Source organism: Grammomys surdaster, unplaced genomic scaffold (assembly GCF_004785775.1).
Source record: "Grammomys surdaster isolate TR1022 unplaced genomic scaffold, NIH_TR_1.0 170, whole genome shotgun sequence".
NCBI lineage: Eukaryota > Metazoa > Chordata > Mammalia > Rodentia > Muridae > Grammomys > Grammomys surdaster.
This window is the reverse complement of record NW_021604618.1, coordinates 23,095,259-23,110,839: the sequence shown is the minus strand read 5'-3', so window position 1 is coordinate 23,110,839 and position 15,581 is coordinate 23,095,259. Positions and strand designations below refer to the sequence as shown.

The following is a 15,581-nucleotide window of genomic DNA, read 5'->3' as shown; positions in this document are numbered from 1 at the left end:
AAAAAAAAAAAAAAAAAAAAAAAAAAAAAAAAAAAAAAAACCTTAATGGGAACAAAATGTGTAGGAATATTCTTTTTATGAAAGAACTTTAACTTATATAGAATATTAGGAATTATTATGGTGTATTTCCATTTATATTTTTTCTTATTTATTTGCCATGTTTGAGGCAGGAATCTTGCTATATAACTAAGCTGACCTTGAATTTGCAGTTCTCCTGCCCTCAGTCTCCCAGCTTGCCCTCGTGATCTCTCTCTCTCCCTCCCCCTCCCCCTCCCCCTCCCCCAGCCTCTGCCTCCCAAGTGCTAAGTTTAAAGGTGTGGGTTACCCCTGCCTGGCTGAGTTGATTATTTTTATAAGGCAGGGTTTCACTCTGCATTTTAGATTGGCTTTAAATCTAAAATCACTGTGTAGACTAGACTGATTTTAAACTTGTGATTCTCTTGCCTCAGCCTCTTGAGTTCCACTATATTGTTCATGCCTGGTGCCTGTGGAGTCTAGAAGAGGGTATTAAATCCCCTGGAACTGGAGTTATAGATGGATGTAAGCCACCATGTGGGTGATGAGTCTTCAGCAGCATCAACAAGTGCTGTTAACCTTTGAGCCATCTCTGCAGCCCCATGCTTTGTCTCTTTTCCATCTTTTTTTCTTCTCATCTTTCCTTCCCTTTGGTTTCATAGGTGTTAGGGATGAATGCAGGGCTTTGGTATATGCTGGCCAAGTGCTGTACCAAACTCCTCCCTTTCCCTTTAGTGCTCATATTCCTGAACATGCCATTATTTGCTTGGTGAGAAATTATTTCTCTCCTTTTGTCAAACTCTAGATTAAGAGAGTTTAGGAAAAGGAAAAAAATAATATGGAAGAAATGAAAAATAAGGAGTTAGATACAAAGGAAAACTGTGTCATTTGGAAAAGAGTCTGTATGGAAAAGACAGGGATGAGTTTCCTGAAGTGTGTGATATTGTATACCAGGTGAGGAAAGCTGGGGACAGATGTGCTTTATTTCCTAAGGAGTAGAAGGGGAAATAGGAAGTGGAACTATTATAGAGGAGGAAAATGATGGGCGTAAGTGGAAAGGGTTCGGAACATTGAGAGATCAAACTGTTAAGCATGGTCAGTAGATGGACCTTCCAGAATCAGTAAATTACATTAAACTCATACCTGAACATTTTTTCAGTACTCAGTTTATTTCTGATCTTTAATAATTTGCATATTTGGACTATTTCAGGCCAAATCACCTCTTTACTCTGTTTCTTGTGTCTGAACTACAGAAACTGCTTTACTAGGCTGTTTTCTTGTGAGAACCAAGGTCACTGAAGAATGAATTTTCTAGATTTTTTTACCTACAGTATTAGTAAAGAGATCTCTGAACATTGACCACTTAGGCAGAAGCAGAGGCGAGGCAGGAAACCAGAACAAGACGACGATGAAGCACCCTTAGACCATTTATGCTAAGGCACACTGTTACCCTGAGAGTGCCTCAGAGTGCTTGCCTGAGAGGGTTTCCTTTCTTTTGTTTGTTTGTTTGTTTATTTTGTTGTTGCTGTTTTAGGGTTTTTGTTTGTTTTGTTCTGTTTTATTTGGGAGACAAAATCTCATTATATATCTCTGACTTGATTAGAACTTGCTATTTAAACCAGGCTGGCTTTGAACTCACAAAGATCCACCTGCCTCTGCCTCCTAAGCACCGAGTATGCCTGGCAAGGTTATCTGTTTTGCTGTTTACAGTAACAGCATATGTCAAGGCAGTCCCCTGAAGACTTTTTCCCTATGTTTAGGTATTCCAGGTTACTTGTTAGAAGTTTCTTTGTTTGCTAAATCTTGTGTTCAGCCGGAAATACTCTTTTTTATTTTTTTTCTTTCCTTTTATTTTTTTTTTCAAGATTTAATTTTATTTATTTATTTTATGTATGTGAGTACACTGTAGCTGTCTTCAGGCATACCAGAAGAGGGCATCAGATCCCATTACAGATGGTTGTGAGCCACCATGTAGTTGCTGGAACTGAACTCAGGTCCTCTAGAAGAGCAGTCAGTGCTCTCAACCACTGAGCCATCTCCAGCCTGTTTTGTTTTTTGTTTTGTTTTGTTTAAGAGAGAGAACAAAATACATAAACTGCTGTGGGTACAAAGATGGGAATGAGTTCCGGGAGATGAAAATGATCAAAATACATTGAATGAAATAAAATAAACAGTAGTACACATTTCATACTAAAAAGTCACCTAACCCCTATTTATTTACTTATAGCACTTAGTACTTCCCTGTAATTGTTTTTAATTATTGACAAAAATGGTAAATTATTTTATTTTATTGATGAGATATTCATGGAAAGTAGAACAGATGTTTCAGGCTTTTAAAGTGATTGTTGGCCAGTGGTGGTGGCACATACCTTTAATCCCAGCACTCAGTAAGCAGAGGCAGGCAGATCTCTGTGGGTTCAAGGCCATCCTGGTCTACAAAGCAAGTTCCAGAATAGCCAGGACTGCACAGAGAAACCCTGTCCTGAAAAAACAAAAAGAAGAAAAAAAGAAAAAAAAGTGATTGTCAATCAGTTGGTTGTATTAAGATCTGCATTGAAAGTCACACTGAAATTTTAACTTCTCCCAATTTAGAGAAAGGTTCATTTTTCAGTATTAACATAAGATTAGTGTTAAAAGAGTTTTAGGTTTTATTTTATTTAACTCTTAATTATGTATAGACTTATCACTTAAAGTTAGAGACAAAAATGTAGTATAGTCTTATGGTAACTCTTTATTCTGGTCTTTTGAAGTTTTCTGGTTTTCTCTCCTAACTTTTCAGAATTGCAAATGCCACCCCCATCCCAGGAGACTTGCTTCGAGAAAATACAGATGAAGTGTTTCCAGATGAGCAGCTTAGTGATGGGGAGAATGGAGTCCCTGTTGGTGTATCACCAGATAGATTGCCTGGATCTCTGGGGCACCCTCGCCCTCAGGAAAAAGATGTCTGGGAAGAGATGGATATCAACAAGAACAAGATAAAGCTCGGAATTTGTAAAGTATGTATTTCTTACATATGAAGTAATATCTTTTTGTGTACTTAATACTCTTCTATTACTGATACGCAGTTGAAAGAGAGAGAGAGAGTGAGTGTGGATGGGTGTGGGGTTCTTTCTACCACTTTAGTCGTGGAGATCAAACCCTGGTCATCTTAGTCACACCAGGGAGGAGCCCTCTGATTGATTATCCAATAACAAGTGTTCAGCCCTGAAATCATATATATACACATAACATCATATGGACCAAGCAGGTTGGTTTATATATTTAGGAAGATATATACATATATCTGTAATGGTGGTTGAAGACTAGACACCATGAATTGAGGAGGCAAGAGTTCATGGGGAAGGATGGAGGGAGAGAAGGGAAGAAGGTAAATGATACAATTTTATTTTCATTTAAAAAAAAGAAAAAGAAATATTATCCACTAAATAGTTCCACCAGCTTATGATTCTCAATTGTGAGTGTAAGTGGAACAAAGTATTGCTATGAATTTTATCTTAAAACTTTCTCAAGATTTTTATGTATATAGCTGTTTTTACCTACATGTATGTATGTATTTGCACCACGTGTGTCTATTGTCTGTGGAGATCAGAAGGCATTGGGTCCGCTGGGTCTGGACTTCTGGATGGTTGTGAGCCATCATGTGAGTGCCAGGAATTAAACCCAGGCACGCTGCAAGTGTAGCCAGCGATCATCTCTGCTGTCTCTCACCAAGCCGTCTCTCCAGCCCCCCTGATAATTACTTCAGTATTAGAAACTGTGATCTTTTAGCTAATGTGCTCCAAAGTGCTCAGGTTTAGATACCAAGCATTAATATTCAGTATATTTATGGAAAAGATAGATATTTAAAATAAATCAGGAACATGAGTTAGTACTTGAGTGGCATATGTAAGGCTCTGGGTTCCATCTCTACCACTACCATAAAAGGATAGGAAGAAGGAGGGAAATCATATGACAAGCAAACAGAGAAGAAATATCTGTAGAACAAAAGTGGATCATCTTTCCAGATGGCATGACAGAGCCCTGTACCCTTTCTTGACTCTGCTCAAGTGTAGCTCTGTTCACAGCCTTGGTGAACTGTCCCTATGATGTGAAGAGGCAGGCCAGGGAGTGAAAGATCACAGATCACACTTGATCATATACTGGTCAAGTGGATGATAAACAAAAGATAGGACTGTACGCAGGAACACTTGAGTGTAGAGGAGAGGTAGGTGAGTTTTTAACTCTTGGGCAGATTATCCCTAGACTTTTCCTTGCTGTGGTTACTTATTCTTTTCCTTTTGTGGAATATGAAGATAATGTTGAAAAGACCATCATTACAGTAGTAGTAGTTGTTATGTGCCATGGCACATATCTTTAATCATAGCAGTTGGGGGGGGGGGTAGAGAGGCAGGTAGATCTCTGTGAGTTTGAGGCCATGCTGGTTTATAGTGAGTTCTAGTTCACAGCTACACAGTGAGACCTTGTCTTGAAAATGATGACAATAAAAAAGGGTGTAGTTGGGAAGGAGGTTGAAGCTTAGGGTTCAGCCTTAAAACATGATTGGTGGAAAGTTGGCCAGTCATCCTTTTATGAATGGGACTATATCCTCCCAAGATCATCTGTGATCAGTTCTGAGGAGTCTGTCTTAACTTTGTATGGTTATTAATTATGTAACTATAAATTTGAAAGGAGAGGGTGGCATGGGGATAAAAATGAGAACAAAGTAAAAAAAGAAATGAGAACAAAGTATAATAATACATATGTATGAATGTATGAATATATCACAAACCCAGTGCTTTATCTTAAGGAGGGACTGGAGAGGTGGCACAGCTGTTAGAACATGTACTGCTGTTGAAAGCTCCTGAGGTCAGTTCACAACACATTCATGTCTGTAGACTCACAGCCTTTAACCCCACCTCAGATCTGATGCTTTTGGATTCTTCAGAGCATCTACACTCAGTGTTCATATACTAACATGCGCGCGCACGCACGCGCACGCGCACACACACACACAAGTGCACGGGTATAGGCTCCAGCATACAATTAGAATTTTTTTTTTTAGTTTTTAGTTTTCTTTAGTGTTTATTTTTTTATTCACTTTACATCTCAGTCACAGCCCTCCTCCTCCTCCTCCTCTCCTCCCCCCATTGTCCCTTCCCCTTCTCAAAGAAGGGGAGCATCCCTTGGGTACCACCTTACCTTGGGACACCTAGTCCCAGCAGAAGCACATCCTCTCCCACTGAGGCCCAACCAAGCAGTCCCAGGCTGGGGGAAAGGGATCCGATGCGGGGGAGCAGAGATCAGGACAGCCCCCACTCGGCTTGTTAGGGGATCCACATGAAGACCAAGCTGGTAAGGTGAGTCAGGAGGTAAAAGTGCTTGTAGGAGAGTCAGCTCCTGCAAGTTGTCCTCTGACCCCCATATTCACATGTAGTAAGGGCACGTACACATATATATACCGTAAGTAAATAAACAAATAGAATTTTTAAATTAAAATTTAAAAAATTTAATTTTCTAAAAACACATGTAATCATTTGTTAACATTATTTCAAAGGCTTCAGTGATTTCTCCCATGTATAAATTTGGAATGATTCTATTTATATTTTTTTCTAGGCAGCTACTGAAGAAGAAAATAGCCATGGTCAAGTAAATGGTGTTCTCAATGCTCCAAGCCTTGGTTCACCAATTCGTGTTCGATCAGAGATTACTCAGCCAGACAGAGATGTTCCATTAGTAAGGAAGTTACGTTCCATTCACAGCTTTGAGCTGGAAAAACGCCTGACACTTGAGCCAAAGCCAGATACTGACAAGTTTCTTGAGACCTGGTATGTAATGTATCTTTTTTCCTCCTTTTCTCTCTCTCTATTTTTTTTTTCTGAGACAGGGTTTCTCTGTGTAGCCCTGGCTGTCCTGGAACTCACTCTGTAGACCAGGCTGGCCTCGAACTCAGAAATCCGCCTGCCTCTGCCTCCCAAGTGCTGGGATCAAAAGGCGTGCGCCACCACCGCCCAGCTCTCTCTCTCTTTTTAAAACTTCCATGTTACTATTATTATTATTGCTACTACTACGATTATTATTGTTGTTATTATTATTATTACTATTATTGTTGGTGGTGGTAGTGGTGGTAGTAGTAGTACTAGTATAATATTTTATCTCCATTACCTAAATTCTTTCAAATAAGACATTTTTTATAACACTGACACCAAGTTTCTATTTGTTCATATTTTAGGTCTGTATCCTCATTCTTAATGTGACTTGTCTAATATCATTACTAATTCTACAGCAAAGTCTTTGTCTTTTAGAGTTACTAACTCCCTAATGCCAGATACAGCAGTAAAATGAACATATTTGCAGTGACTTTGTTAGAAGGTGAACTCTTTGAGGCAACAGTATAGAGGTACAAAGGCAACATTAGGCAGGAACGGGGACACAGAGATAAGGTGCAGTAGGAAATGCATAAATAAGTTTATCATTTTGCCCTATGGCACATCTCTCAAGATAGAAGAAAAGTTAAACTTTACAGATAATGTATATAAATAGTGTAATGACTGATGCTTTTGATCAGTTAGACACATTCTGCCTGTAGCAAATTTTGGTTACAAGATAGAAATGAAAATTTAAGAAGATTTGAGATCTATTCACCAATCAATAGGCTTCAAGAGAATTCAGAGAGAGGTAGCTGTATGTAGTAGTACACACTGTAGTCCCAGCTCTGGGACTGTTGGAAATGAAATGTTGGTTAAGAAAGGCTGTGGATTTGGGCTGGGTTTATAATTCAGTTAGTAGAGTGCCTGCCTAGCATATGTAAGACCCTGGGTTCAATCCCCAGAACCACATACATGTATATGTGGTAATCCATGGCTGCGATCTCAGCTAGGAAGGTAAAGTCAGAAGGATCAGAAATCCAAGGTCATCTGCCATTGCATGTCCACATACGATGTCCACATATGATGTCCACATACGATGGTCTAGACTTGAATAGTGCTTGAACCATTCAAGATACACTGAGGATGAGGTATCGATGATATAAGAGAGCAATAGGAATAAAAAATTACTTTGGCAAGGAGTCAGACTAATAAGAAGCTTTACCGGTGGACAGTGTTGGGGAAGAGCAGGAATGGCAACCCTGTGAGCCTCCCCGTGCTTTCTCCATACACACTCATCAGACTTTTGTAAGAATGGTTGTTTCACATACAGTTTATCAGGATATAATAGATGTTTCTCGAACAATTGAATAACTTCTTTTCATTTTCTTAAGCATGGAGAAAATGCAGAAAGATTCCAGTGCAGGAAAGGAACCTGTTCTCCCTGCTCTGCCTCCTAAGCCTTGTGTCCCTGCTGTGTCCCGCACTGACCACATCTGGCACTATGATGAAGAATATCTTCCTGATGTCTCCAAGCCTGCCTCTGTCAACACCCCAGAGCAGGCAGATGGTGGTGGTAGCAATGGATTTATAGCTGTTAACTTAAGCTCTTGCAAACAGGAGGTTGATTCCAAAGAATGGGTGATTGTGGACAAGGAGCAAGACCTTCAGGACTTCAGGACAAATGAGGTGTTAGGCCATAAAACAACTGGAAGCCCTTCAGATGAGGAGCCTGAAGTGCTTCAAGTCATTGAAGGGTCACCACAAGATGAAAAGATCCAAGTAGGTCCTTGGACTGACAACCATCACTTAAAGAAGGAAAGCTCAGGTGTGGTTTTAGCACTTTCTGCTGAATGCCCTGCTCCTGCTGCTTCAGGACTGTACACAGACAGGCTAGACCTCCAGGCTGGAGCCGCAAGTCAGTTCTTCACAGTGACTCCCACAAGTCCAATGGAGGCACAAGCAGAAGGACCCCTAACTGCGGTAAGAAATGGCTTTTGTCATTGTTTTGTGTTACCTGCTCAAGGTGCTATTAAGAAAAGCCTGGGCCATGCATGGTGGCACATGCTTTTAATCCCAGCACTCGGGGGAGGCAGAAACAGGAAGATCTCTGTGAATTTGATGCCAGCCTGATCTAGAGTTCCAGGACAGCACACAGCCAAGGCTGTATAGAGAGAAACTCTTGTCTCAAATCAGAAGCAGGGGGTGGGGGTGGGGGGGGGGAGGGAGAGGCCTGAGCTGGGTGTGGTTACACACACCTTTAATCCTTGTACTCAGGAGGTGAATTGAGACTGAGACAGCCAGGGCTAGATAGACCTTGTCTCAAAACAACAATAACAACACAAAAAAGGAAAAGACTGGGGCTGAGAGATGACCCCATCAGAGAATTACTTACTGTACATAAGGACCTGAGTTCAGACTCAATACCCACATAAAATCCAAGCACAGCAGAATATATCTATGATTCCAGCACTGAGTTGGAGTATGCATGGAGCTGGAGGGGCGACAAAGACAAATGGGTCCCTGTCGCTTGCTGGCCAACCAGTCTAGCCAAATCACTGAGTTCCAGATTTAGTGAGAGATCCTGTCTTTTTTAAAAAAACACATTCTTACACACCCACATACACGTACACACACTAGAAAAAGAAAAAGAAATAAAGGCTATCTGTGGACAGAGGTTCACAGCTATAGTCCCAGAATTTATGAAGCTAAATAAAGAAGACCATTGTAAATTCAAGCCTATTCTGGCCAACCTGTCTGTAGGAGAGACCCAGTGTCTAAATAAATGAATAAACAAAAGGAAAGAAAGACAGGAAAAAGAAGGTAGGTTAGTTGTTCAGTTAAGATTGTGCAATTAGAAGCTTAAGCTAAGCAAATGGGTGCATGTAAACAATAGTATTACACTGTGTTCTTTGGTGAACCTGCAATAGGGGAAAAAAATAAAGCCAGACGTAGCGGCACATGCCTTGATCCCCAGCACTCACTCTGTGGACCAGGCTGGCTTCGAACTCAGAGATCTACCTGTTTCTGCCTCCCGAATGCTGTGATTAAAGGCGTGCGCCACCACCACTTGGCTTAGCCTTACTGATCTCAGCATTGTTCCCCAAATTGAAATGGTTTTTCTTAAAGCACATTTGCACTTGCCAAGTACAAAAGACTTGGAAAAATTAGTTAGAGTTTGATTGCTGTGAAGAGTGATTTCCTCCTCCTTCTCCCAACCCCTCCAGGACCACTTTGTACAATTGTTTGTGGCATAGGGAAAATTAGTTCAAGGGAATAAAGTAGTCTAATCCAACCTGAGTTTTGTTTTAGGATTTTTAGCCCATTCCTGTAATCCCAGTACCCAAGAAACCAAGGAAGGAACATTGCTGCAGTTTCCAGGACAACCTGAGCTACAGAGAAACTCATTTATGTAGATCAGGCTAGCCTTGAACTCCCAGATATCTGACTCAAGTGCTGGAATTAAAGGTGTGTGTCCCACACCTGATCCTATACTGTTTTTGTTGTTGTTTTCTTTAATTTAAATTTATTTTATGTGAATGGTTGTTCTGAACTCAAGTAGCCTATATTGGATTCACCTAAAGTACCCTTCAGCACTCTAGTTCCTTATTTTTATTTATTTTTTTTAACAAAATCTTACAGCATAGTTTAGTGTGACTGGAATTCAAATTCTTTGAGCCTCAACCACCCAAGAGCTGGGATTATAGATATATAGCACCATGCCTGTTCTATTTGGGAGTTATAGGTCAGTCAGGCAATTTCTGTCTCAACTGGTTTTAGGGCAAGATTTAAATGTCTATAAACTTAATTATCTTCCTGACACAAAGTGAAATAGATTTCAGACAACTTAGCTGACTCTAGACCCAAACCATAATTTTCATATACTTGGATGGAAAGTGAATTTAACCCAAATCTCCCATGAACTATCCAGTTTGAATTTGAATTTAGAATTTTTTTCATTTGTTTTCCTAGGACTTAATGGTCTTTATTAAGTGATCTAAGTTTATCTGATTTCTCTAAAAAGGCCATTTTTTAAAAAGATTCTAAATTATATTCACATAAAACTATATTGTAAAGATAATAGAATTTAATTTATCATAGCATACCCATTTGTAAGGGAGTCTGGACTATGCAGTCTTTTGAAATCAATCTTCTGATGCATAGAGCATGTTATGAGAACAAGCAGAAAGAACCTCCAGGGGAATTGTTTGTTCTTTGCAGGTCCTTTGAGGGGATCATGGATTCCTTCATTTTTATACATAAGTGCTCATTTAATATGAGTTGGAAAAACTTGGTAAATATTTCTCTTGTTTTGTTTTTTCAAGACAGGGTTTTATGTGTATTCCTGGCTGTCCTGGAACTCACTCTGTAGACCAGGCTGCCCTTGAATTCAGAGATCTGTCTGCCTCTGCCTCCCAAGTGCTGGGATTAGGGGGATGTGCCCGGCTCATTTTGCTGCTCTTATAAATTGAAATCTGAAATATTACATCTCAAACCATATATCTGATTGATAACCCACATAATTGGATTTTTATATTTTTCTCCCTGCTTCTCCAGATTACAATTCCTAGACCTTCTGTGGCATCAACACAGTCAACTTCAGGAAGCTTTCACTATGGCCCACCACCAGAGAAGAAAGATCTTCAGCCCTTGGAGCCTACTGTAGAACTTTACTCTCCAAGGGAGAACTTCTCGGGCTTGGTTGTGACAGAGGGTGAACCAGCTAGCGGAGGAAGCAGAGTGGATTTGGGACTTCAGATAGATCACACTGGTCATGACATGTTACCTAATATGAGAGATGGTGACACATCTCAAGACTTGGGACCAAAAGACCCTCCTGACCATAATAGATTAGCTGTGAAAGAATTTGAAAATGTCCCTGGAGAAGCCGAAGAGAAAAGCATTCTTCTGGGCTCAGACCGTGAAGATGAGAAGTTAAGTAAAGGGCAGCACTGTATTGAACCCTCTCTCCCAGGAGATTTAGTGACGGCAGAAAGGGACCCTTCAGCTACCACAGAACCTCTGGATGTCTCAAAGACACAGGACTTTAGTGTGCTGCCAAATCAGGACAAAAACCATGAGATAATGAAGCTTTTGGCAGTTGGAACTTCAGAAATTTCTCCACAAGCCACTGACCCACATGCTGAAGGGCAGATAGGCCAGGTGGCAGCAATGCAAACAAATAAGCTGTTTAAAGATGATGATGCTAAGAGTGAAAACTTGCCAGGGCAGCAGGGAGACCTCTCTACTTTTTTGCACCAAGAGGGTAAGAGAGAGAAAGCTGCCCCTAGAAACGGAGAGCTCTATCATTGTGTCTCAGAGAACGAGCATGGGCCTCCTACCCGGAAGGACGTGCTTCGGTCATCCTTTGTGACCAGGCACAGCCGGATCCCTGTTTTAGCACAAGAAATAGACTCAACTTTTGAATCATCCTCCACAGTTTCTGCAAAAGAAAAGCTTCTACAGAAGAAAGCCTATCAGCCAGAAATAGTAAAACTTCTGGTAGAAAAAAGGCAGTTCAAGTCTTTCCTGGGGGACCTCTCAAGTGCCTCTGATAAGCTGATAGAGGAGAAACTAGCCGCTGCTCCAGTTCCCTTTTCTGAAGAGGAAGTCTTCGCTCCCTTTTCCAGACTGGCAGTAGATTCCCACCTGAGTAGATCAGTTGAAGATAGCTTTCTGTCACCCATCATCTCCCAGTCTAGAAAGAGCAAGATTCCAAGGCCAGTATCCTGGGTCAGCACAGATCAAATTAATAGCTCAGCTTCACCTCAGTTCTTGCCTCGGCCGCCACCGGGAAAGCCACCAGTCAGGCCTGGAGTAGAAGCCAGGTAACTTCATGCTTTCCATGTGTGTAGTGTATAACAGTGTTTTTAAGTGTGCTTTGTTGTATGACAGCAGTGGTCGCAGTTCCTTCTTTTGAACTTGTTTTCTTCCGTTCCTTCTACAGTACACCCTTAGGGCACAGTACAGATTTATTGAGGACAGTGCATTTTGTTTCCACTGAGGCAAAATAAAACATAAAATTTACCATCTTACTCATTTTAAGTGTCCTTTTCAGTGATATTAACCATGATAATTTTGCTATGCATATCCAGTACTATGTACTTTAGGGTCCCTTTTATCATATAAAACGGGAACTAAATCCATTAAACAACAAACTTCCATTTGTAGCCCCCAGCAACATTCGATTTAATTTATGGCTTTGATCATTATAAACACTTCATGTAAGTAGAATCACATAGTGTTTGTTCAGTTGTAGCTGGCCTGTTTTACTTAGCAGGAAATCTTTAGGGCCATTCATGTAGGTGTCTACCAGAATTTCTTCTAAAGCTAATTGGGAAGAAGGGGACTTCTGTCGTTTTGGTGTTTGCTATATAGATGCCTTACATCATTTATTTATTTACATTTGTGTGTGCCCCTTTGTAGGTGCAGGAGTCACAGGGCAGCTTGTGGGAATAGGTTCTCATCTTATGGGCCTCAGGGATCCAACTCAGGCCCTCAGATTGACAAACACCTTTCCTGCTGAACTATCTTGCTGGCCCCAGCTTAAATCATTTTGGCTTTGTTTACTGTCTTTGTCCTTTTTTCTAGCTATCTTATTTGTGTGTGTGTCTGTGTGTGTCTGGTGAAACTTTAAATTCCTTTATTTCTCCTATTGGGTAGTTGTGCCTGTTTTCATTGTGGTCAACATGGAGTAGACAGACAGTCCCAACGTTCTAGAATTCTAATTGGGTTTTTAGAGTATAATAATAGGGACATACCACTATGTCATCTCCTCATTCCTTGTACTTGTTCAAATCACACGGTTACACCTTCGTTTTATGAGCCCTAACAGCCTGTAATTTAGTTTTGCTTTTGAGACAGGGACTTACGTAGCTCAAACTGACCTTGAACTATTGATCCTCCCACTGGGGTTATAGATGTACAACAATCACACTCCACTTTAATAACTGAATAATAATAATTTTATAAATTACAAATGTATTTATCTATTTACTTTATTCAGATCTTTGTTTCCTGTATGGCTTCAGGTTACTGTTTGGTGTCCTCTCGTCTTCAGTAACTTCAGCTAGCATTGTAGATGGCAGGTCTAGAGGTAATAAGTGGTTGTGTGGCACAGGGATTGAGCCCAGAGTGTCAAGCATGCTAACAAATACATAGTCTACGTCTCAGCTACACTGCCAAGCCCCTAGCTCAGCTTTTACCTCATAGTATCTTTATCTCTCCCTCATCTTTGAAGGGGACTTTTTCCTTAACATAGGATTCTTAGAGCTTTAAAATCTCAGTCCTTAACCCACTACCTTTTGACCTCCAAAACTTCTAATGAGAAAAAAATATTCTAGGACTCCTTATTTATGACAAGTTGCTTCTTGGCTGTTCTCAGGAGTCTCTGGACAGTTTGTATGTCTTAGTTTGATGGTGTGTGATTGGGTCACTTTGGAGTCATTCTGCTTGGAGGTCATTGAGCTTACTGGATGTGGTATCTTGTCCTTCATTAAATTTGGGGAGTTCCCAGCTGTTCTTAGGTAATCTTTCTTTTCCTTCTGCAACTCCCATGGTGCCTGCATCCATCCACTTGCTAGTCCCTTATTCTCTTAATCTTTTATCTTTCTGTGATTCAGACTCAATGTTAGTTTTCCTATCTTATCATTTTCTGCTTCTTCTTACTACTCACATGTGCTTTTTAAAAATGTTGTGTGTGTGAACACCAGTGTACTGGTGTAGCAGCCAGAGGTCAACTTGAGGGAATTGGTTGTTTTCTTCCACCATGTAGGTCCTGGGGATTGAATTTAGATCATCAAACTTGAAAGCAAAGCTCCACTACTCACTGAGTCATCTCTACAGCCTGTCCTACCCAGTCTTTAATGTTTAGTTCCCTAAAGGGAAAAGAGGAAAAGTAATGGCAGGGTGAAAAAATACTAAGTCTTTGTACCCCCTGAAAGTCACTTCAGTCACAGAGAAGGGGGTGTGTAATAATGGGCAGAGATATGAGAATAGCCACCCACTCCATCATCGTGAGAAGCCGAAATGAAGACCTCTAGAGCACAACAAAATAATGTCATTTCTTTTGTCAGACTTAAGCCAGCTGAGTAAAAGGAATTATTTCAGCCAGTGGGGCAATTATCTATGAAGTTACCACTATATGATTGACCTCCTAAATTAGTCAATCCTTCCCTTCCCTCCCTCCCTCCCTCCCTCCCTCCCTCCCTCCCTCCCTCCCTCCTCTTCCTCTTTTCTTCTTTCTGCACAAGCACCATTTCTCCTCCCCGTGGTGACTCCCCTGAACTCAGTCCTTGGGGCCAGTCAACTCTTCCAAGACCAGCTTCCCAATGAACCTGCCTTTAATTTAAAAGAAAACAAAACAAAAACTAAGTTAAATAAAAATATACCAATCTCTGAAATGTCCTATCCTATCACTTTCTATTTGTATCATTAGGCAGTTCCTTAATAGTTGATCTGGTTAATAAACACAAGAGTTAGCACTTGCGGAATTCTTAGCACTAGCAAGGCAACGTCTGTATTATCACTATTTGAACGTACAGAATGAGGAAGATTATATATTAATCTACTTACTCAGAAGAACAGTTGGAACAGTACTAACTGGAGCAGAATGTATATTTTTAGCTTTTGTTATTGGTCGTTTTTCTATTCAGCTTTATATGCTGGTTAGCTTATTTCTTTTTCTCATAAAAATATAATGAATGTTGAATACTCCCAAGGCATCTGAGAAAATTATCTTCCCCGGTTTGAAGTGGTACAAGTCATAATAACTTACTGTTTTTTTTTTTTTTTCTTAAATGTTTATTTTATTTATATGTATACTGTAGCTGTCTTCAGACACACTAGAAGAGGGCATAGGATCCTATTACAGATGAGATCCTATTACATGGGAGCCACCATGTGGTTGCTGGGAATTGAACTCAGGACCTTTGGAAGAATAGTCAATGCTCTTAACCGCTGAGCCATCTCTCCAGCCCAACTTACTGTTTTTACTGAGAATTTATTATTCAGAAATTTCAAGCTCATGGCATCATCAGCCTGTTGACATTGTGTCTGCTGTTGTCCTCAGCATATATGTTGGCCTCATTCGTAGCTGTCCTCAGATGAACAAGGCTTTGGGGAGGGGACGACAAACAAAGCAATGAAAGAACAGTCTCCAAACAGATTTTTCCCCCAAAGACTTTATTTTTATTTTCCATTGGGGGAGTGTGCAGGTACCCTCGGAGGCCAAAACAAAGTGTTGGAGTTCCATGTGGTCATGAGTTGCCCAATGCTGATGAACTAAACTAAGCTCTTCAGGAAGCACCGTACTCTTAGCTCCCCTGGCCTGTTTACAGCCTAAGGACTGGGTGGGTAGGTTGGTTTTGCCTACCCTGATTCCTGTAAGTTGTGTGCAAACTGCTTTAGAAGCTAGTACAGAGTTGACTGCCACAGGTCTGAAGGTAGAGATGGGTAACAACTACCTTGCTAAAATCTGAAACTGACCAAAAATAACTGCAGTTTATGCCCAAGTTTTCTTGTATATGTTGGAAGCCTTTAATGTACTTCAAATTTCTAAATAATTGCATTTGACTTCTAGTGCAGTTGTTTTCTACGTGGGATAGGTTCCTGATATATATATATTTTTTAAAAGCCCATAACACACATATTCTTTATTTAAAATTTTAAATTTTACATATTAGTCAGCTTATTGTTTCTTTGGGTTTGTTTTTTTTTTTTTTT

General features: G+C 40.3%; 1 protein-coding gene across 2 annotated transcripts in view; it reads left to right on the top strand.

Annotated features, from left to right (window-relative positions):
- Ttbk2 (tau tubulin kinase 2) overlaps positions 1–15,581 on the top strand; it is a 118,853-nt gene that overhangs the window by 94,690 nt on the left and 8,582 nt on the right. For both annotated transcript variants that reach the window (XM_028767143.1, XM_028767144.1), the window contains 4 exons: positions 2,795–3,011; positions 5,608–5,819; positions 7,253–7,841; positions 10,416–11,686. In XM_028767143.1, coding sequence (XP_028622976.1) covers positions 2,795–3,011; positions 5,608–5,819; positions 7,253–7,841; positions 10,416–11,686 — 2,289 coding nt within the window. The remainder of the gene's footprint in view (positions 1–2,794; positions 3,012–5,607; positions 5,820–7,252; positions 7,842–10,415; positions 11,687–15,581) is intronic.